Source organism: Rhinolophus hipposideros (assembly GCF_964194185.1).
Source record: "Rhinolophus hipposideros genome assembly, chromosome: 1".
Taxonomy (NCBI): Eukaryota; Metazoa; Chordata; class Mammalia; order Chiroptera; family Rhinolophidae; genus Rhinolophus; species Rhinolophus hipposideros.
The window spans coordinates 30,722,813-30,737,503 of record NC_138047.1 but is presented as its reverse complement, the minus strand read 5'-3'; the positions used below and the strand labels follow the sequence as shown (position 1 = coordinate 30,737,503).

The 14,691-nt window shown below is 37.5% G+C and overlaps 1 protein-coding gene across 1 annotated transcript in view; it reads left to right on the top strand.

Moving 5' to 3' along the window:
• SLAIN2 (SLAIN motif family member 2) overlaps positions 1 to 12,799 on the top strand; it is a 74,607-nt gene extending 61,808 nt beyond the window's left edge. Inside the window, exons 8-10 of the mRNA XM_081053952.1 lie at positions 8,102 to 8,420; positions 9,740 to 11,734; positions 11,797 to 12,799. Of these exons, the coding sequence (XP_080910078.1) occupies positions 8,102 to 8,420; positions 9,740 to 9,806 (386 nt within the window). The 3' untranslated portion in view covers positions 9,807 to 11,734; positions 11,797 to 12,799. The remainder of the gene's footprint in view (positions 1 to 8,101; positions 8,421 to 9,739; positions 11,735 to 11,796) is intronic.
• The last annotated feature ends 1,892 nt before the right edge of the window (positions 12,800 to 14,691 follow it).

Genomic DNA, 14,691 nt, shown 5'->3' with positions numbered 1-14,691 from the left:
GTTCCGATCTTAAAAGGGAATCATTCAGTCTTTTATCATTAAGTATAATATTGCCTGTAGATTTTTTTGTAGATGCTCTTAATCAAGTTGACGTTCCCCTTATTCCTATTTTCTTAAGAATTTTATCATGAATATGTTTGGATTTTGTCTGATGCTTTCTTGCATCAATAGATACGATCATGTGATTTTTCTTCCTTAGCCTGTTTTGTGGTGGATTACATTAATTGATTTTCAAATACTGAACCAACTTTGCATCCTGGAATAAATCTCATTTGATCATGTTCTACATATTTTTTTACATATCACTTCTATTTGTTAATATCTTGTGAAGGAGTTCTGCGTCTTTATTAATGAGGGATATTGGTCTGTAGTTTTCTTTTTTGAAACTGTCTTTTTCTGGTTTTGATATCAGGATAATAGTAGCTTCATAAAATGAATTGACATGTGTTCCCGCCTATTGTATTTTCTGGTAGAGAGTATGTAGAATTGGTGTTAATTCTTCTTTAAACATTTGTTAGAATTTCTCAGTGAAACCATCAAAGCCTGTATATTTCTTTTTTGGAGGCATTTTTAATTACAAAAATCAATTTCCTTAATTATGTGGCCGATTATGTGGCCGCTGAACTTATCTATTGCATATCAGATGAGTTGTGGTAGTTTGCGTGTTTTGAGAAATTGGTCGGTTTTATCTAAATTGTCAAATTAATGTCTGTAGGAATGTAATCCTTATGATCCCTTTGATGTCTTCAGGGTCTGTAGTGATATCCCATTTCATTACTGGTAATTTGTGTTTTCTCTCTTTTTTCCTTCATCAAGCTAGTTGATTTTATTGTCCTTTTGAAAGAACCAGCTTTGTTTCATTGATTATTTTCTCCAGTTTTCTATATTCAATTTTATTAATTTCTGTTCTTTATTATTTTCTTCTGTTTGCTTTGATATTATTTTGCTCAGTTTTTTGGGTTTTTGAAGTAGGAACTTATTAGTAACTTAAGACTTTTCTTCCAAATTATGACACACAAATTTTGATATTTGGTATTTTAATTTGTATTCCATTCCATGTACTTTTTAATTTCCATTGAAAAGTATATTGTTGAGAAGTATATATCTTTTTGTTATCTTTTAATTATTGGTTTTTAGTTTAATTATATTATGATCAGAGAAAGTATTCTTCCACTTCTTTTTGAATTTTGGGGGGATTGCTTTATGGCCCAGGATACAGTCTATCTTGGTGTATATTCTTTGGACACTTGAGAAGGATGTGTATCTGCTGTTGTTGAGTGGACTGTTCTATAAATGTCAGTTAGACCTTGTGATGATGGTGACACTGAGTCCCCCAGATCCATGCTGATTTTCTGTCTAGTTCTACCAGTTGCTGAGAAGGGGATGTTGAAAACTTGTTTATTTCTCCTTTCAGTTCTATTAAGTTTTTCCTTCATATATTTATAGCTTTGTTGTTTAGTACATACACATTTAAGATTGTCATGTCTGCTTGGTAGTTTGGCTGTTATCATTATGTATTATCTCTCGTTGTCCCTCATTATTTTCTTTTTAATTATCTGATGCTGACATAGCTACTCATGCTTTCCTTTTGTGTTGTTTGCATGATACATTTTTTTTTCACCCTTTTACTTTCAGTCTCTCTATGTCGTTATATTTGAAGTAAGTTTCTTGTAGACAGCATAAATTTAGGTCATGGTTTTTAATGCACTCTGCCAAATCTCTGTCTTATAATTGGTGTAAGTAGACCATTTACATTTCACATAACTATTTTCTTAGTTCCCCCATGTTATTTGTTGTTTTCTGTTTCTCATTTCTCTATTTTCTATTCCCTGCCTTCCTGTGGGTTACTTGAACATTCTTTAGAATCCACTTTGACTTGTAGTGTTTTTGAGTGTGTACATTTGCACAGTTATTGTAATGGTTGCATTATCTTACATTATGTATATATAATATGATGTTATGTATATCACAGTCTGTTGGTGTCATCATTTTACCAGTTCAACTCAAGTATATAAACTTTACTTTCCTTCATGTCCCTTTACTTTGACCCATTTATAATTGTCTTAAATATTTCCTCTACATACATTTTCACCCACTTCAGTGTTACAATTTTTTCTTTAACCTTTACATATAATTTTGAAAGCTCAAGGAGAGGAAAAGCCTGTTGTATTTGCCCATCTTTTTGCTTTCTGATATTCCAAGGTTCCTTCTTTTTATCATTTCCTTTCTGTTCAGAGAACATATTTAACCATTCTTTAGGATAGGTCTGCTGGCCACAAATTCTCTTGGGTTTTTTTGTTGGTGTTGGGTTTGGGGTTTGTTTTGTTTTATTTTTGGTCTGAGAATGTCTTGGTTTCCTCTTAATTCTTGTAGGACATTTTTTGTGGGTATAGTATTCTGGGTTGATATTTCTTTCAGATTGAAAAATATCGTGCCAATTCTTCTGGCCTCCATGTGTTATGATGAGAAACCCACTATGGTTAGAATTTTTTCCCCTACAGATTAGTTGTTATTTCTCTCTCTGATTTCAAGTTTTTTTCTTGTTACTAGTTTTCATAAGTTTGACTATGTGTCGTGGCATGGATTTCTTTTGTATTTATCTTGTTTGGTGTTTACTAAGCTTCTTGAATCTGTCGATTTATGTCCTTTGCCAGATATGGGAAGTATTCAGTCATTATTTCTCAGCATATGATTTGTCCTCTCTCTCTCTTTATCCTTTCCTTTTAGAACTCTGATGACTTGCAAATGTCAGGTCTTTTGTCAAGAGTTCTGTAGGTCCCTGAAGCTCTCTTTATTTTTTTTGTTCAGTCCATTTTCTCTCTGTTGTTCAGATTGGGTAATATTTTTTTGTTCTATCTTCCAATTGACTGATTCTTTCCTCTGTCCTCTCCATTTTGATGTTGAGCACATCCATTGAGGTTTTTTTAATTTTGGTTACTATTTTCAGTTTTAAAATTTCCATTTGATTCTTCTTTTTTTTTTCTTTTGCTGAGACTTTCTGTTTTTGCAGATTTCAAATGTTCATGATGACTACTTTAAAATCTTTGTCAGATAATTCTAACATCTCTGTCTTCTTGGTATTAACATCTATTATTATTATTTTTTCATTCAGCTTAAGATCTTCCTGGTTCTTAGTATGATGAGTTGTTTGTGATTGAAATCTGGACATTTTGTTTTATGTTACTTGATTCTGGATCTCATTTAAGCCTTCTCTTTTATGTCTTTCTCTGATACCACACAGGTATTTAGTGGATGGGGAGCAGGGACATTTCGTTACTTCTAGTTGGATATAGAAACCCAGGTTCTCTGCTCAGGCTCTGTTGACACCCAAGGAGGAGGTGCTGGCTTGGTGGAGGTAGGAGTTCTTGCTCCCCACGTTGTCTCAGCTCACACTGTGGTAGGGGTAGCCTTGTTACCACGAACAGTCATACAAGTCCTGACTCTCCACTAGGCTTCCTCTTATACCAACACAAGGGGAGGGGGAAGAATACCTCATTACTGCCTTCTCTGACCCCTCCCTGGAGAAGGCGTTACAGTGCCTTGTTAAGCCTCACAAACACAGAAGTCTAGGCTTCCTGCTGTCCTTTACTGGCAGGGATGGGAGTAGGACCACAGTTCCTTCTGTGTTGTGTGCCTGCAGTCGAAAGTTATTATCTAAAAGTTTTCTTTCCTAATCCTTTGGCTAGAGAGAGCAGGCTGTTTTGGTCTGTCATACCCACTGGCTTTACCAGTTTGCCAGCTTCTTCAGCTCCAATCTGAGATGTAAGAGGCAGAAAGAAAACCCTGGGAACTCATTACCACGTCATCCGTCAGGTTTCAAGGTTCTTAGGCAGCTTTTCTTCTCTCTGCTTTTCAGAGTCTTCAATATGTCTGTTTTATAGGTAATGCCCAATGTTTTAAATTATACATAGTGGGAGAAATAGGGAAAAATACATCTATTTCATTTTCCCAAACGGATGTCTGAGATTTATGTGTGTGTGTGTGTGTGTGTGTGTGTGTGTGTGTGTGTGTGTGTATTTTAGATTTATATTTTTAAAAAATTTCAGGAGACAACCATTTCCCTGGCATAGCTATTAATAGTAAAATAGTAAAATGGTAGTCAGAAATTTTTCCAGAGGAAAGATGCTTTTCACAAAGCTTATTTTTAAGATAAGATTTGAATAAGATAGTCAAAACATTATAAATATATTCCAATATATTTAAGGCTGTCATGTAGAAATGCAGCACTCTCCGCCTCATCAATGCTCAGCCTCATTTCACCATCCCCTTTACGTCAGTCACCATCAGAAGGAAGCCCAGGACTCCTCCATCTACCAGATTTGTCGTTCACAGTGTCTTAGCACATCTCTTAATCTGACCTCATTTCCATCTATCTCCAACCCCCCGGACTTTTGCAAATTACTTTTTGGAACCCATCAACCTCCTCTAAACTTTACTATCTTAAACCTGTGTTCCCACCAAAACAATTCTGGTGAAAAGACTCCCAACTGTGGTAAAAGCTAGAACTGAAAATGGCTTTTCTGGAGTTGGTACTGGAAGGAATAGGTCCAATCCCCACCCTTAGGTAGTGAGTAGAGGAATTAGAGATGTAGAGCCTCGGTTATCCAGTGAGCCTCCAGGAAGACGGTGAAATTACTTGGGTAGAGACTGGTCTGGCAAGGGAGACAAAGAGAGGACTATAGAGAATGGAAGTGAGAAAACACTTTGATAGTCACCTATAGAGAGGGGAAGATGCATTATGTAAAGTAAAAAAAAAAAAAAACCTTCCGTGAAGGCCGTGAAATTTGCAGTTCAGCGGTACTTGGACCCTGTGGACACCTTCCGATTTCTGCAGAAGAGGCTGGGTAGCTAGGCAGTCGCTAGGAACCCGGACACACAATTGCTTCGAGAACCGTATTCCCAGCTATGGCTGTACTTTATCTTCATTCCTCTGTCTGTTTTTAAAGGTCTTTTAAGATTTTTATATTTATGATTCATTTTTAGAAATATAATTATGGTGTGGTGTTCCATGATTTTTTTGCCCTGATTGGGTATTTTTTAAACTACTTAGATATGTGAGTTTATAGTTTTCATCAAATTTGGAAGATTTTCCTCCATTCTTTCTTAAAATCTTTTTCTGCCCCACTCACCCTACATCCATCTGTGAGACCACGTGATAATTGACCTGTAAGTTATTGAAGCTTTATTATTTTATTTTTTTAGTCTTTTTATTCTCTGTATGCTTCAGTTTGGTTAAATATTATTGTTATGTCTTCAGGTGCCTCTTCTGCAACATCGAAACTATTCCCACTCACTGAAATTAGCATTTTGGATATAAGGTTTTCATCTTTAAAAGTTATATCTAGTTCTTTTAAAAATCTTTTGTTTCTCACCTCATTATGTTTACATTTTTCTTTATATCCTTAAGCATATTCTTTTAAAGGCCTTGCCTGCTAATTGTCATCCCTGTGACTTTTTGGTCTATTTCTATTGACTAATTTTTATTCTCGTTTGGTTATCATTTTCTACTTCATTATATGTCTACTACGTTTTATTGGATAATGGACATTGTGAAGTTTTACGTTGTTCCGTGTTGGATTTTGTACCTGCTTTTAGATAACGCTGGACTTCGTTGTGGATCAGTTTGATCTGCTGTAGCAGGGATCGGCAAGCATTTTCTCAGAGCCAGATAGTAAATATTTTAGGACGCTGCATGATATGATCTCGGTTTTTTGTGGTTGTTTTTTAACTAAAATTTATTGGGGTGACAGTGGTTAGTAATGTGGTCTCTGTTGTGCTCCTGCAGCAAGAGAGCAGCCATACACAACATATAAAACATGGTGTTGCCGTGTCCTCAGGCAGCTTCCCTTACAGAAATTTCACTTGCTCATGCCTAGTAGTTTGCTGAGCCCTGCTTTGAAGGCTTGTTTTCAACATTTGTTAGAATGGATTTAGAGCAGCTTTAGTCTAGGGCTGGCTTATTTCTTGTGGAGTGTCTCCTGATTGCTCTAGGTGTTCGGCAAGGATTCTCTACTCTAACTGGTTGAAACTCAGATGTTTCCTAGTCTTCTATGAGCTTTGCAAATTGTTTACAGTACTCGGTCCTTCTTTACCCAGGTGCATGGAGCTCCGCTCGGTACACGCACAGCTCACACTATTCAGCCAAAGATTGAGGCCGACCCCTAAGCTGAGCTGTAGTCTCCTGGAGCAGTGGCCTCCTCTAAAGTGCTCTGCCCCTCAGATTCCAGTGTTTGTCATCTCAGCTCAACAAGATAACTTGGATCTGCTCGGCACCTCCTCCTTGCTCTACAGTCCAAAAAGTGTCTCCAGATTCCCCTCAAAAAAAACAAAACCAAAAAGACCAGGCTGCTCCCAGGGCACACATTTATTTCCTTTCTTGCAGGGTTACAACCCCGTACTGCCTGTCGTCCAATATTTGAAAACTTTTATATATTTTGTCCAGTTTTATAGGTGTTTATAGCAGGGAATTAAGCCCCTTCCCAGTTTGCCGTCGTGGCAGGAAGCTTCTATGATGGTTTTAAAATAAATATCTGAGTTCTATTCTAGATTAGATTTTCTGGGGGTGGTGCCAGGGCTTACATACTTAGTCACTTAAAAAAAGCTTTAAAAAAAAAAAAAAAGCTCCTTGGGATTCAGACACACAGTCAAGTTTGAGAATCTTGCTTGGCTCTTGAGTTTTTGGAGCCAGACAGAGATAATTTGACCACATCAAGTACTGAGGCCTAGTATATCTTAAGTTCAGAGACGCTGCCATTTGGGACTCTGATCAGACAGAGGCAGGGAAGATCCGCTGGGAAGGAAAGAGGCGATGTACAAAAGTGGAAGGTAACTTAATGGAAGGTAGGAGATGGATTTCCCCTATTTTGGAGTTTTGAAACTAAGGCTTAACCTCTCGTCTTACTCCCAGACACCAGATGAAAAGTGACCAGACCCATCCATTCTTTTCTCTCTTACCCACTACCGTGCTAGACCTTACTGTTATTTATATCCTTTAGACGGATTAGTAAAAGTGAGAAGGATGAAGTATAGAATGAACGTTCCATTTTACTGTCTTAGGACCAAGCCCTGGTCCAAGCTTTCTCTTCACTCATACTCTCCCCGAAGTAATAGAGGCTGAGAGAGAATAGGGTGACCTCTTTCTGATCCGTTTCTTCCCCTTCCCTCATTCTCTCTGAACCCCACTCCAGAGTTCTTTGTTAGGTAAAGCACGTTAAGGTAATAGTTTTTGTTTACATTGTGTGTAGCCATCCATGGGCATTTAAAAAAACTAAAACGGATGCCCTTCCAGAGGTTGTTTATCCAAACAGAGTAAACAGGGAAGGATGAATATGTCTGTCCCCCAGGAGATCTGAACTAACAATGCTAAGGGACCGCCACAGTAAAATTCATTTGAATTTAGTTTGGCTTAAAAATTCGTGCACATTCTACATTTTATTCTTTCACGTATTAGTATTTTAATATGAAAGTGTTTTGACTTACTGCTTAGTAGAATTGACATTTCAGAGAAATGAACTCTCTTTATCATGTGACTTCATGTACCTCCAGCTGTGCCCCTAGATTAGTAACTTCCCTGCTTGCTGAAGCACAACAATAGAAGCAGTCAGGTCTTTTTGGATTTTTAAAAATAACTTTTAGTTTCTAAATTTTAAGTTACACTACAGGTGGTATAAGACTTGGAGGAATAGCCACCCACCAGATACCTGGTCCATGTTGAGGGGAAAGTGCTTCAAAGTCTAGCCAACCATCTGGTGGCCTACCTCTGTTTCCACCTCTAGAATGTGGCCCAGGTTAGTGCTTCGTGGAGCAGACAACGCAGTGCCTTTTCCCTGCTGTATTGTGGGTTCCTAGCTGGCCCAGTTACTGTGCTCTTGTCAAGGATGGTGACTGGCCTCTGAGTAAGGACGGGGTTACGTAGGGTGCACCAGTTCTCCTTTTTTTTTTAATTAGTCCAGAAATAGTCCTCATTCCTTGCATTTCTATAGAGTGGGCTTTCGTGAATACAGGTGTACTGTGTCCAGATATCAAATGTCATTTAAAGCAGTGGTTTCAACTTATACTTGGTTTCTACTGAAAAGACGGATTTTTCTTTGCCATTCTGCAGTACCTTCTCCAGGCAAATTCCGCTCCCCTGCAGCACCATCTCCTTTGGCTCTCCGGCAGCCAGTGAAAGCATTTAGTAACCATGGCTCTGGTTCTCCTGGTAGCCAGGAAACAACACAACTCACACAAACCACCTCGTCACCTGGGCCTCCCCTGGTTCAGAACACGGCCCCAGCAAATTCTCCCAGCAACATCAACAGCGCCACTCTAACCAGACCTGCAGGGACAGCCGTGATGAGAAGTGGCTTGCCCAGACCCAGCGCCCCTTCTGCTGGGGGGATACCAGTGCCTCGCAGCAAACTTGCACAGCCTGTCCGCAGGTAAGCGGCAGATGCCCCGTGTCCACATGCTGAGCGTAGGAAAGCCTGGAAGTCCCCTCATCTTTGCATTGGTAGCGAACATAGAGTGTCATCAGAGCGTTCCCACTAGACTCTGAGTACAGTTTGAATAAAACATTTCTTTATTGTTTTAAAAGGAAACCTCACTTGTGACATTAGGATATTATACTACTTGGTTTTGATTGTATTTGCCCAGATGCCTAACATGATTAAGCATCTCAGAAAACTCCTAGAAAAATTTATTAGAGCCACTCAATTTGGTTGTGATATTTGCTCATTTTGAATATAGTAATAGTTAATAATATTCAATATACTATTCAGTATTAAAGTCTAGAGCAAGATTTAAGATAAAATTTCTAGCTGCCAAGTCTGACTGTAATCCAGGAGGGTGGTTTTGCAAACCTTGCTACAATTCAGAATCTCCTGTGGAGTTTATATAAATATAGAGGCCTGTTCTTCCACCAAAGAAGCCCAAAGTCTGTGGGTATGCTGTTTTTTGTTTGTTTAATCTGAAGGTGATTCTGAGCCCAGCCAGGTTGGGAACCATGCACCTGTAATCTTTATCTACCTTTCAGGAATGTGATTACCACTATCAGTAAATTTAGGTGTCAAATAAAATTAAACTTTATTTGCATTAAAATAATGCTTTCATCCCACAAGTATTTAGACTGAATTGCTTTTTATTCTAAGATAAACATGTTACATTTCTGAATTCAGTAGTAGTGTACAACAGTTTTTTGCTATGCACTGTCCTAAGTAACTTATCTGTACCTTATTAATTTTTACAATAACATTAAACATGTAAGTACTGTTGGTCCTCCTACTTTTCATAGAAGAATATTGAAATTTGGTGAGGTTAAGTAATTCTAAGATGCCACAACTAATAAAACCTTCAGTTCCAAGGATGTCTGACTTCCAAGTGCTTTAAGCACTACTGCCTTCTGCCTGTCTAGTGACGGTGACACTAAGCCTCGACTACCAGTCAGTACTCTTCCCCTCGAATGAAAGCAAGAGGTAATCCACGCAGTTTGAGGAGATGAGAATCTTTTGTTTGGTAGCTATTTTAACAAAAAGAGGTTAGTGAAGTCTGATATCAGCCCAGTAAAACTTGAGAGTTGTGGAAATACTGGGTGTGGGATGGTCGTGCCGATAGCTGTTTAGAGCTTTGATCTCAATAGTCCTTGGAATCGCCTTCATTGGATTGTGATGCTGCCTTCAAAGTAGTTAACGTACTTGGAAGGTAGTATGGTAATGTTTCCTTAAAGCCTTGCAAATCACTTTATAAAATTGCTTTATTTCAGATCCTTGCCAGCTCCTAAAACCTATGGTAGCATGAAAGATGACAGTTGGAAAGATGGCTGTTACTGACCAGCAAAGACAAGAAAGCAGAGGTCCACAGCGTCATGGATACCCCTTCACCAGGCTAAAAGACAACTTTTATATGCAGACTGTTCAGATAAGACTCTTGGGATTTATAAAATCCCAGCCCTCTCTGTCTTAATTAGCACAAACTGACAGAGATGATCAAGCAGCACTTTAATGACATTTAACATCAGATGTGTTTGGTAATCATACAATCACTCTCCATGGAATCACTTTTAGTTTTGTTTAATACAAACTAAGTTGATTTTTTAATATTTGACAGACGCCAATATCCGGGCAAACAAACTAATGTATGCCAAAGAGAAAATGCCCATTTGTAAATGAGAGAGTACCTTTGTGTACAAGAAAATAGTGAATTGAAGCTATCCAAAACTTCACATTCAACGTAATTTACTGTTTAAATGGTATCAATAAATACTTGTTTTCATGAGAACTAATATTCTAATTATCTAAAATGTTTCACTAGTGTTTCACAGGTACTCTAAGAAACTAGACTGAAATGGAGGTGGATGGGGTGGGACGAAATCTGGGCTAGAGATTTAAAACTTGATACCTAAATTTGGAACAATCCTATAAATTATTTTTGCAGACTCATTAGAAAAATTGTCATTTTGTTTAATCGTAAGTTTTGGGTGTGGCTCCCACGTCACCACCAGCAGGTCGCCTTACCGCCTGCATCCGTCACGTTGCATCGACACATCGGACTTCTGTGTTTGTTTTGATTGCCAAAAGGGCTCAATGTCAGTTGTACAATCTTTCTAACTTTATAGCTCCTGGCTCAGGAAAGATAGCCTTTGCTATTGAAGCCAACTTCTCCACTTGCTGTTATCTGGTACAGAACCAAAAGATCTTGTTTTTATTGGCAGGTTGCTATGATGGGAAAGAGCAAGTAACATGTGTCTTTATTCTTGATATAAACACCACCACCTCAGTGCTTATAACCTGGAACAAAACCATACAGGGAGGCAGGGGGAAATCTATGCACTTAACTTACAAAATCCCTGGCAATGACAGTTATATTGTTACTGTTAAATGACACAACGGTCTGTTATGTGGTAGGAAAACAGCCTGCTGAATCCTGCCTAAGTTGGTCCACTTTAAACTGAGTAACTGTATAAACATCCTTTGAAAATACTGTCCCTTTTGACTTAGATTCTGCCTTACATCGTTTTTTGCATTTTTGGTAATAAATGGAACCTACTACATGTGACTAACGTTTAAATACTTGCTCTCTAATGGCCCTTATGTATACCCTGGGAATCACTTGTTTCGGTTTTATTAGACTATTACCAGACTGCAGCGTCCTTCTGCATCAGGCTTCTCGTTTTTCATAGTGAGATGTCTGTTTTTAAATATTTAATTTGAACAGCCCTAACATATTGGCAGTCAGGTTACGTATAGGACTTTAGAGATTTGAACATAAGTTCATTTCCCATTAGTCCAAGACATTCTGTAAGTTGGCAAAAGAAATTGAGAGAAATGGGAAGCCTGATATTCGGGTAGCATTGAGGTTGACATGTTGAGGGAATGATAAAACCAAGACCCCTGCCGTAACTGACACCGTGGTAGTCTATTAGCTTGACAGGTAGGGAGTCATTCAGTCAGCACAAGCAGCTGGAGATTTAAACTGTCAGTGCTACTGGATTTGGGTGTATAATGCAAGGAAGAAATTTTATCCTTGAATTTGAGGGTGATGGGGGTAGGTCAGGAAAGGATGGCGCCAGAATTCCACATGATGAACAAAAAAATGTTGCTTTTCAGAAGAAGATAAAGCATCTGCTTTGGGTATGGGGGGATACCATGTAAAAATCTAAGCAAAAGAAATAACTAGCCACTTTCGCTTTTTAAAACCACATATACACAAACAAAATAGGTCTCAGTTTTCAGTGCAACACTGCAAAAACTATGTGTATGTATATATATATATATATATATATATATATATATATATATGTGTGTGTGTGTATATATATATATATATATATATATATATGTGCTGCAATCTAACAATTAAGAGGAAATTTAACTCTATCATGAAACACCCATTACATTTTTAAGTTAGATTATCAGTTTCAAAAGGAGTATTCAGGTTATTTAACTTTGTTTTTAAATGGCTGCATCAGAAAAAAAATGTCTATTTTTTTTATTAAAATATTTCATCACTTGTTAAAAATGTATTTGGATCTGAGTTGGGTAAAGTATTATTTTACCTGCTGTTTACTACCACAGACTATTGGCTTTTAGTTTCCTAAAGAGAAAAATTGCCTTTTTACTAGAAAGCCTTTGTGTGTTGCCAATTTTTCTGTTTGGGAAAATCTGAGGATTCACTGTGGTTAGTCTTACAGGAGAAATGTGGATTTGATAATCTAGTGCCTATGATTTTAACTTATGTTTGATATATAGTAGTAGGGGTTTTATGAATGTTATTTTTTTGTGCCAACAGCCCAGAATTGTCACTTATATGTAAGCAGAAAGAGATGAGCTCTGCTTCCAAAGTTATTTAATTTTCTCAGTGTTTGAATGTTATTTTTTTGTGTGTTAATAAAAGTGTAAAAAATTGGAAAAAATATAAATATTCTTAACTCAAGCATTTGCTGGATCATTTTTCTACAAAACTTGTTTGTAATATAAAACACTCTCTAAAGAGTTGACTTTTTTCAGTTTTCATACCCTGGAAATCACATTTTGTAAAACTGGGGACCATTCATAATTGTCAGATACTTTTTAAAATTATTATCTCAATACATCACTTTTATAAAAGTTTTTTTGAAAGGAAATTAGATACATATGTGTCCCCAGATGTTTGTATAACTAGAATGATCTAGACTATGTATGTTTAAATTAACTTTTTATTGAATGTACAGGCATCAAGTTTTGACATTACGCATGGTCATTTTAGATCACATGAAGTTTGATTTACAAACATTTCGATAGCCGAACTTGTACGTGTGGTTGCCTCCTTAATAAACAGCCTGACCATAATGTTTATTATTAAATTTATATGTTTTTTCAAGTGTTTTATTAATTTGGATATGGTGAGATTCTCCCCTCCACTCCACCTCCGCCGCCAGTTGTCTACAATTGGTTTTAATAAATTTCTCCGTTGATTTTTTAAAACACACAAACCAAATCATATTGCCCTTTCAGATTTGATCTTCATGAGGTTGGAATGTATCGTGTTACATTCTCTCTGTGCTACTTACTTGATATTTTGATTATCTGGAGTAAATTTATAGTTTGTATTCAGAATTGGTAACTGGAACTTTTTACCTGCTGTGAATTCGTATCTAGTTAGAAAAAGGCAGCATATATGAAACATGCAAAGTGCCATTGTATAAGAGTTTCCAGGAGGGAAAATGAATACATTTTCCATCAAATATGAATATTTAGTCAATCATATGCATCTTTTCTCTCATGGATGAATGGGAAAAATCAAGAATTGTACATGTTTAATTAGTTCCCCCACATTCCTTTGGAAGTTTTTACTGTCCTCCATGCTACAATTAGTCTCACTAATGAGGCATAGAGAAAAAAAAAAAAAAAGGCAGTTCCAGGAAGAGTGTATAAATACTAACTCCAAAACTTTACCAAATCTATATATTATTGTAGTTCTTCATACAGTATCTTTTATTAACACTTGAACTTTCCCCACACACAGTCTACCAGGCTGTGAATTGACAGTATTGGTTGTGTACAATTCCAGTTTTAAAACAAAATACCTTTGAAGAAATAATAGGTACAACCAAATAAAGAATCGAGATAATCTAGAGTTCTCAAACTTTAGAATCACCTTACAGGCTGTTGAAAAACAGATTTCTGCACCCCATCCCAAGTGTGACTGTTCAAAAACAGAACTCTGGTCCGAAAACTAAAATTCTAGGAATCGGCTTCCCCAGCACAGAGCAGGTGCCCATTCCCGGGCTGCCTGTGCCCAAGTGATGGGGGTGAAGTGAAAACCACATAGCTCCTACAGAAATCATATGGATGGAATGAGGGAAAGACCATTTCTCCTGAAAATGGTGCTGTCCCCCAGGAGGTGGGCCTCGTCTTGGGCAAACAACGATAGGTCCTCACCACAGATGTCTCAGAATATATGATATAAAATGACTGCTTTCTTGTCAGTGGTCACATTTCCTGGAGGGAACGTGTAGCGAGAGCAAAGGTCCTGATTAGTATTTGAGCCCTGGGCTCAGCTGTTCATGGGGCCCAGTTTCATGCCTATTCCTGAATTCCATGACTCACCCCAGTAGACTTATAAGTGCCCCTAAGTACGCAGGTTGACTGAAGCTAAGATTTTGTCCTTTGTCCCAGGAGAAAGGGCTAATTTTTCAAAACAGTTTTTTAATAGGTTTCATTTAACATGTGCAGAAAAGTGTAGGAAACGAATGTTCAGCTCAATGAATTACTGTGACTACATGTGTAACCACCATGTGGGCAAGAAACAGACTGTTCGTTCATAGCACCCAGAAGCTCTCCTAATGCCACCGGCTAGTCACTGCTTCCTTCCTCTTCAAAGATAACAGTGATCCTGACTTCTAACATTATTATTTTTGAACTTTATATAAATGGAACCATACATTTTGTAATTTTTCCCCACCTATCTTATTTTGATTAAAAGCTACATATTGGGTTTCTCTCAGACTCAGTCACCAAACAAAAGTAATGTGAGATTCACTTACGTTGCTGATGTTGCTGTAGTTTGTTCTAACTGCCACACTATATCCCGTCAGAGAAATACATCCCAGTTTGTCCATGCTAACGTTGAAAGACACTTGGCTTGTTTCCACTTTGGGTCTCTTAAAAATAATGCAGCTTTGGACTGCAGGCATCGTCAAATAGAGTAAGCCCCGAAAAGCCTTTCTTTCCCACT